The sequence below is a fragment of the Genypterus blacodes genome, unplaced genomic scaffold, assembly GCF_046128005.1.
Source record: "Genypterus blacodes isolate CSIRO-AG114 ecotype Tasmania unplaced genomic scaffold, CSIRO-AGI_Gbla_v1 ptg000053l_1, whole genome shotgun sequence".
Lineage (NCBI taxonomy): Eukaryota > Metazoa > Chordata > Actinopteri > Ophidiiformes > Ophidiidae > Genypterus > Genypterus blacodes.
The window spans coordinates 571,087-580,000 of NW_027466865.1; the positions used below are offsets into that span (position 1 = coordinate 571,087).

At 46.0% G+C, this 8,914-nt stretch overlaps 1 protein-coding gene across 2 annotated transcripts in view; it reads left to right on the forward strand.

The window, feature by feature from the left end:
* The first annotated feature begins 5,713 nt into the window (after window positions 1–5,713).
* Window positions 5,714–8,914, forward strand: part of tbx1 (T-box transcription factor 1) — an 11,582-nt gene continuing 8,381 nt past the window's right edge. Inside the window, exons 1-2 of one of the 2 annotated variants that reach the window (XM_076151062.1) lie at window positions 5,714–6,430; window positions 7,486–7,870. In XM_076151062.1, the coding sequence (XP_076007177.1) occupies window positions 6,262–6,430; window positions 7,486–7,870 (554 nt within the window). In that variant the 5' untranslated portion in view covers window positions 5,714–6,261. The remainder of the gene's footprint in view (window positions 6,431–7,485; window positions 7,871–8,914) is intronic. The other variant, XM_076151063.1, reaches the window with a different exon arrangement.

Below are 8,914 nucleotides of genomic sequence, written 5' to 3' on the forward strand. Positions count from 1 at the left end.
ATATAACACAATAAATACTAAACTAATTAAATACACAGGTAAGATCAAGTTTGACTTTGGTTAATAAATACAGAATCCTACTTTAATGCCCAAACTAGAGAGAATCATTTTCTCCTACTAGCAAAGATGACACTGGAGCTGTTGGTGCTCGTTGGTGCCTGGATGGTTCCTGTCTCTCACACATACACACACACACATACACACACACACTCGCTTGAATTGAAATGATGTCGAATTACGTCTACTTCAATCTGATTATGTTTCTGCCTTACTCCGATCAGAATGATAAATGCAGAAACATGAGCATCACGAGGAGGAGGAGGAGGAAGAGGCAAGGACATGATGAAGGGCACAGTTGGAGCTGTCAAGGTTTATTTGTTAACTCAGTGAAGATGAGGAGAGGAGAACCTTCCTCCTCAGAGTAAACAAACAGCATTGGCGCTCATCTTCCCCCTCACGGAAAACAGACTCTTTATTCAGGTTTTTCTCTAAATAAGGTGGAAGAGGAGGATGAAGAGCCTCGACGCAGCAGAATGTTTGCGTGGCTGTTTACCTTTCATGATTCTGGTTCAAAAAAGGTATCAAACTCTTAATTCGAAAAACTCCCAAATCCTGTTTGTCCAGTGTTTTCTCGATTGTGTGTGTGTGTGTGTGTGTGTGTGTGTGTAAGGGGGGGGGATCTACATGGGTCACACACATGGGAATAATGAGTTTCACCTTTTCCTCGGCCATTGTGTCCATTTCCATTGTGTTTTGAACTCACATGGCTGTTTTATGATGACCCCTAAAACACAAAGAGAGCAGAGCTGAACAGGAAAGAGACATTTACACGCCAACATGGAAAAAACTCTTCCGATGTTTTTTTCTGTGGAAACGGGACGAGACAGGAGTTCCCTGGATCATTGGTTGGAGACTTTGCAGTGATTTTGAGGTGATTTATTGGGTTCTAATCTCTTCTGGAATCCGTGTGATATTCCCAAATATTCCTTTAGGGAGCGCTGGCTTTGCTCTGCTGTTTGTTCAGCATTTCCCTAAATTGACTGTAGGATTACTGCAGCTTGTTTACACTCATGCATGACTGCAGCCTTATTACAGGGCTGCGCCGACGTGCAAACACCTAGAACACTCCAGTCCCACCACCAAACTCCACCTCATAAACTGGGATCATCTCAGACTCCACAAAGACTCAGCTGGACTTCACTTGGACTCAAGTTCTCCATGTTTGTACTCACTATGATCGTATAACATCAGAACACTGTGATAAATCCGTTTTTGTGGTGTATACAAGTTAAGGAACATTCAGGCCCTGTGGCCTCCAAATCTCTCAGTCCGGCCCTGCTGACTTGTGCCTTTGCAGAACACTAACCCAGCTCCACCTCCTGTCATTTCCACGGATCCCTCCGCCACAAAACGACACACACACGTTGGGATAAAAAGTGGAGCAATCCTCTATTTTTTCCATATCAGCGCGCACGTTTTCCCATCATTTTCCTTCACGTTCCCGTTCCTCGGGCAGTTTTCAGCGTTTTCCTATGCGACCCACCAATTGCACAAATCGCCGAGTGACAATAATGAGGCCAGAATGAGGAAGAATGAGCTCATCGTCATCATCACCGCGGGGAAACATTTGGAAGTTTGGAGTGAGAAAATCACATGAAAGTTTGCTGATGTTGGAGTTTTAAAGAGAAGGCGAGGACTGAATGGAAGCATTCACACACACACACAAACACACACACACACACACACACACACACACCTGCGGGATATACGTCCATTAACATAAAGAAAATAAACACGGAGGGGAATTTTCTCGCAGAGCCATAAAAACATAAATATCATATAATATATGAGCTAAATTAAAGAATCGCAAACAAACTTAACCGCTGATAATTGATTTGCTTCAGGTTAATTTACCTTAATTGCAACATAATGTGACGGTTCGTGTTTTGGGCTCATTTAAAAGCTTTACGGTAAAAACTCAATAAAGCACAAAATATGTCAAACTGATCTAAATTACAAGAATCAAACCCTCTTAAAATACCCCTTATCCCAAAAATGACTGCCTTAATTTCCTTTAAGTTGACAAACGTGGAAATTTTGCGAGCACAAATGCTGAGTTTTTTTCAATGAAATTCTGACCGAATTCTACGTCCAAACTAAACTAAACTAAATATGGCAAGATTGTGTGTTAATGTGTGTTTGAGGACATGAGACTGTATTTTCTATTTAAATTGAGTTCCTCTTGCACGGTTGTTTGTTTTATGAGGGGATTACATGTATACGCATTTGTCCTATTTAGTGAAACTCAATCATGATTTATAGATTTGTTGTTGTAGTTTAAACTGATCTTCTCTCATTTCAGTCCAACAAATTCATATCTTTTGCTGTTGTTTTTATTTTAAGAGCAGATTTAGATGTTCTGAAAAAGCTTTGTGTCACATTAGAAATCGAAAATCCGCACTTAGCTTAATGAGAATGAAATGAGAACTAATGTGTTGTAAATAAAGCAAAGAAACCTCAGACTGTCTGTGAATTCATTTGCTTTGATCCATTTGGGAGGCGACGTTTGGATCCCGGATTGTAGCTTAAAGGCCTGTAAAATTTTAACAAGGTGTGAATCCCAGAAAGCAGCCAAACTATCAAACTGTCAGTAATAATAATAATAATAATAATAATAATAATAATAATAATAATAATAATAATAATAATAATAATAACGGTGAATATGTGACATGTTGTAGCTAGCCTGATCATTTCCCGCCTAAACGCCGGTCCTCCGGTGGAGCTCCCGGGCCGCGGCGCCGCGTGTGTCCACGCACAGAGCTCCCCCGCGGGCCTCAGCTGCTGTCAGCGGGCCGCGGCTCACTTCCGCCGTTCACACTCATATTTACTCAGAGAGTTTGCGGTGGGGAGCGCGCGCTTCAGCCTGCAGCTCAGAGTCACGCAACGTCAGCGCGGAAACCATCAAACTACGATTTATTATCTGTTAATTGATGAGAACGAATCATTAATAAATCTATCCGATTAATGAAAGAGCGGACAGGAAAATAAAAACATCAACGCGATGTGTGTGTGTGTGTGTGTGTGTGTGTGGGTGGGTGTGGGTGTGGGTGGGTGTGTGTGTGTGTGTGTGTGATGATCTAATCGCTTCAATCTTTGATAACGAGACTTTTACGAGATTTGAGGCCTGCGGGCTTCCATTGACTGATTTGTCACAAGGAGCTCAAACGGTCTTCAAACGTTTCCAAACACTTTTACTGAAATGGCTGCAGCGGCAAGGGTTTCTGGGAACTTGTTAATGAGATAAAAATGTGTTTGTGGGCGGATTTGAGTTATAATGGACTCGTTTGTGGAACATTTAGATGCATTTCAAACTGAACGTGAGAGTGTGTGTGTGGATGCGTGTGTGTGTGTGGGGTCTCTGATAACAGAGACAATGAGGCGCACTGGACTCCAGCAGCACAGAGGGTCCAGACCTTCGTTGGTGCCATGTGGTGCAGAGGGACATAGAGCTTGTCTGGTCGGGTTCTAAATGAGACAATAAGCGCAAAGAGCTGTTTCAACGTGCTGCAGAGCTCCACGCGGCCCCGGGGGTCCAGGCTCGGTTCTGCGGGACCACCTGTCTCCTGGAGACAAAGGGGGATTTTAATGATTGCGAAATAAATAAAAGAAACGTGGCGCGCGGGTTTGGTTGAGTTCATTGACAGAAACTAGAAAGGAAAATAATATATATTGACTGGGGTGTTTGGATTTCAACGTTTCTTCTTTTCGTAGCCTTACGAGGGGGGGGGGGGGGGGGGGGGGGGGGGCTTTTTCTTTTATTTCTTGGCTGATCATCACAGTGAATTTAATCCATGACGCTCTGGTGTGATTTTGTCTGCGTCAGGAAACGGAAATGGGTCTTCAGCGCCGTATGGGCGCCACGTGACCTCGAGCTGCTGCGGGTTTTAATCTGTAATTCTGCAGAAAAACGCGAACCAGAGGGTCCAGCGAGGCCCTGAAGGCAACACCACCAGATGATTTATCAGTTTCAAATCATTGAAAGAGACCTGATCATCCAAACTGGTCTAAGCTTTAGTCTGTTTATAAATAACTAATTATTTAAAGAAATAAGGGTAAACAGATATAGATGTGCCTGTATTAACGAGCAGATCTATAATTTTCTTTTAGAACGAAATCACGATTATACTGTTTTTCAAATATATCAGCGAATAAACCCAAACTTTATGGAAAATTTCCTCTTTAGTCTCTTTATTCTTTTGTAAAAGTTTGTACTTTTCAACTTGCGTAACTAAACTACCACGTTATAAGGAGGTGAAGTGGTCCTGTGTGTGTATTCACGCAGCGTCTTATAGCTAAATGAATCAAACTTTAACTGAGGGGCTTTGCGCGGCCTCTTCCTCTTCCTCTTCCGCTCTGATCCGCTCCTGGATTCTGTCTGTTATCACCTGAGTGTTTACAAAGGAGGCTTCCGACTTGGTAATGATGAAGCGGCTCCGTATCAGTGGCAACATCTGATAAAAGGGCGACAAAGCAAAGGCCCCCGTGCGCCATTGCACCCGTGCGTAAAGAAGGTTCCATCTATCCATCTACCCATCTATCTCTCTGATCCCAAACGGGCCTGATCCATATCACCTGGACCCCATTCGAAGCCCCCCCCCCCCCCCCCCCCTGCTGCCTTCACACTTCATTTCAATATTCTGTGGTGCAAATAGGGACCGAGATCCGTTTGCTGTCGCGTTAAAGCCGCAGGCTCGATAAGCTTGAGGTCAAGTCCAGTTTGGGCCCTGCGCTCCCCGGGGCGCAGTGAGCGGGTTTGCGCTCCCTGCTGCTTCCTGACCGCAGGAGGCGTATGGCTCCTGGAGCGCCGGTTTAGTCTCCGTGCGTAAGAGGGAAAGACACACTGAGCTCGTAAAGACGGCGCAGAGCTGCAGGTAAACATGGGAGGCTCGAGTCAACGCGTGTGAGGCGGTTGACCTTTACCTGAATAACGACTTCTGTGTGCGTGTGTGTGCGTGTGTGTGTGCGTGTGTGTGTGCGTGTGTGTGTGTGTGTGTGTGTGTGTGTGTGTGTGTGTGTGTGTGTGTGTGTGTGAGTGTCGCGAAGATTTGATCGTTTTGTTTCGTTTCACATACGTGGCAGAATGTTTATTATTTATTTTCCAGTTCTCTGTCTCCTGGAGAACTTGTTGTTGATGTTCTTGGAAAAAACCCAAATGGCTGAAACTAAAGTGGAAACAAGCTGGTTTAACCCCATAAAGACTTATTTAAGCTTCATTTCTCTGAACACGTGGCAAATAATTGGAGTCAAATACGTTCTCAAGATAGAAAACGATGATAGAAATACACAAACTTTCAGGATCTGATGTATGTTTGTCTTTGCACCACATTTTGTACTATTGACAGACATGTGAACTAGAAGTGAATAAAGTTTGTGGTGATCAAGTGAACACTGTGTGTGTGTGTGTGTGTGGGGGGGGGGGGGGGGGTCACAGAGAAGTTTGTAACAAAAATAAGGAACAAAACCATTAGAAACACAGCAGAACATGCAAAGTTAAACTGTTCAAAACCCCAAATAAGTGAAACTAGAGTGGAGCCGCGCTGCAGTTTCCTTTGGTGTTTCTCACCTCATTTAAGGAAAAGGACGCACTCACACTCCTCTCGCCCCTAAATGACGCGGAAACGCTGCGCTTCTTGCGGCGCAGGGGAGCGAACTCGGCGGGCTCGCAGCCTAAAGTGCGCACAGGCCTCGTGAGGAGGAAAGTGGCGCAGTGGAGCCGGACATTGCAGTGACGTTGGAGTTGAATCGCTGCAGTGACTGACGGGGTCTTATAGAAATCAAACATCCAGTGGGAGGCGCGGATCTCTCTCACTTTTGACATTCCCGCAGCTGCAGCAGCTTCTCCTCCAGGCAGGCAGGACTCACATGACGCCACCCCGCCGCAGACCGGAGCTCAAACAGAGGGGAAGCGCTGCTCGCTCCGCGCGGATGAGCCATGTCGTGACAGCGGGACGAGTCCGGGTTTAAACCAGCAGACCCCGAGCGCCGGGAGGCTTCGGTGTGTTCGCATCCGCCGTGGGAATACTCTGATACGAACACACTTCCCTTGAAACCCGCGCACCCACTCAAGCAGCGCCGGTGACGGAATGTGAGAAGCCCGTTTTGGCGCATGTTCGTGTCCATTGTGCGCAGCCTGCTCCTGCTCTCTGAGGGGAAAGGAGGAGGAGGAGGGACGGCTTTCCCCGACCCGAGCCCTCGCCTATGGACGTCGGCGGTCCCCTCTCTCCAAAGGCAAATGCTTTCAGTATTGCCTCTCTGATTTCGGCCGCCGAACAAGCAGGAAACGCGGCGTTTGACAAACAAGCCACCGACCTGGAGCAGCTCCGCTCTTTTAAAATGCACTACAGCACTGTCACCCGGGAAATGGAAGGTAAATGCTTTTACTGATGCCCTAATGCTCACATCTCACCCGACTAAACCACCAAACCCACGCTCATATCCGCGTCTGATCTTTATCCAAACCGCCCAAACGATGCGAGTTTAGCCAAAGGAGACAAAAAGTGTGTCCGTGTAAAATCAGGCGCGGTGGAACCAAGGTTTCCCCTCGAAACAAATTTAAACTGTCGCACATGTGTTCGCTTCTTAGACTCTCAGGCGGCTCAGGAGCTCAGTGAAGCCGGGAGGAGGCGGAGGCTTCACCCGGACACCCTGCGCGTAACGCTCAAACACAGCAGAACAGGCAGATCCAGCTCCCCGCGGATAGACCAATTGTCCAATAACCGCAAAGCCGAAGTCACCTGCCGCCTGTTTGTTTGTTCATGCAAATCGCTGCGTGTTTACCTTGTAAACCTCGCTGCGCCATCGTCATCATCCTCTATTGTTTGTTAGGGAGGAAGATGTGGGCGATACCCTTATCCAGAAGTTAAATGGGTGCCGGAAAGCCCATTAAAAGGGTCGCACTTCTCTGTCAATCAGCCTCGTCCCAAGGCGCATTACCTGCAGCTCCTTATCTAAATAGAAATAAGAACCGGTTTGATGGCGGAGGGAGGGAGGCCGGAGCTCTGCGCCAGATAAGAGCTCCGCTGCTGCTGTGCGACTCCACACACACATACACACACTCACACACTCAGTCACACACACTCAGCAGCGCAGCACAGCACAGGCCGAGAGCAGCGCGACCGAGCGGCAGCGAGACCTAAGCTCAACCAACCTTCCGCGTTTTTAAAAGCGTATTTCGGCGATTTAACGCCAACTGCGGCTTTGATGGGAAACTCCCCGGACCTTCTCCGCTTCAGATCAGGCGCATAATAGGATGCGACCGCAGGGATTAACCGAGAGCCGAGACGGGAAGTTTTGAGAGTCGAGAGCGGCGCGTTTCTGCCTGAACGTCTCCACTCATTTCTGCTGCTTGTTTGCATTTTGTCTGCTAACAAACTCACAGCACAAAGGCATATTGAGTAAATCCATTTTTTGGGATGATTTCAGCCATTTCCAGTCCGTGGCTGACGCAGCTGTCCCATTTTTGCGATGTTGCAGCCTTCACGACCAGCAGCCTGAGCAGCCTCAACACGCCGGGGGGCTACCACCTCTCCCCGTCCCCCGGAGACCCGTACAGCCAGCATGAGGCCCACTTCGAGCCCTGCCCGGCCGCGCAACACAACTACACCTATCCGGGCTCCAACCAGGCGCAGCAGAGCGACACCGGGACGCCCAACTGCTCCTCTTCCTCCTCCAGCTCCACACCGAACAGCAAGAGCATCGTGAAGAAAAACCCCAAAGTGGCCAACATCAACGTGCAGCTGGAGATGAAGGCGCTTTGGGACGAGTTCAACCAGCTGGGCACGGAGATGATCGTCACCAAGGCTGGAAGGTGACACATTGGTTTTTATGCGCACAAACTCAATCATTAAAGCGTAAATCCGGGGGATTACGACGAATTTAGGATCTAATATATTTATTTATGCTTTTAAGTCGTTTATTCTTTGGGATAAATGCGTAAAAACCGGATAATGATATTTAGTATAATATGTACGAAATAATAATGGCAGATCTGACAAATGGAACACAATCTACAGTCACATTGTACCATTTTAATACTGTACTACATTTTATTTCTGTGTTGTTACATATATTTTGGATTACTAGAAATGTTGCAAACTAAATCCTAACAAGGCCGCTTCAGGCTCAGCTCACAAACTATCAGTTTAGTCTGATTTATATGCTGGCGTGGGCTTTTAATTTGTAATTTTTGTTTTGGGGAGCATCCTCGGTATCCGTTTGATCATCAATACTTTTAACGATTTTATGATCTATGCCGTAAACTAAATGGTAACCAGGCTTATGGCAGATCTGAAAACGGATACATTTAGAATGACACGTATCTGCCAGTGTGTGCTTTTATTTTGTAATGTTTGCGTTGCGCTGCCATTTCTCAGTTTGTTTTATATGATTCTAAATGTTTGGTTTAATGATGCAGAACACAAACTCGACTTGAGGCAGATTTGACAACTTACATCGAATCAGACTCTGATTTACAAACCTGACTGAGCCTTTATTTTGTAATTTCCGTGTTAGAGCCACAACAACTTTTCATATTTTAATCGAGTTTACGATATTTAATGACTCAGTACCTGATCATACATAATTATCGAATATTTATTTTATTATTATTATATTATTTTCATCAAACAAACACATTAACGTCAAATGTGAGTCGACATTAGCGCGCCACTTTGACTCACACCGATATACAGACGGCGGAGTTGTTTTTCCGGCCTGTGCTGCTTATACGGACTCATGGGATATTGACTTAAATCTTAAATCAGTGTTTCCGCATTTCTCTCTCGGTTACCTGGTTTCATGTAAACGCATCTTACTTACACACATGTCGAGTTCTGGTTTTAGTTCCCGGGTT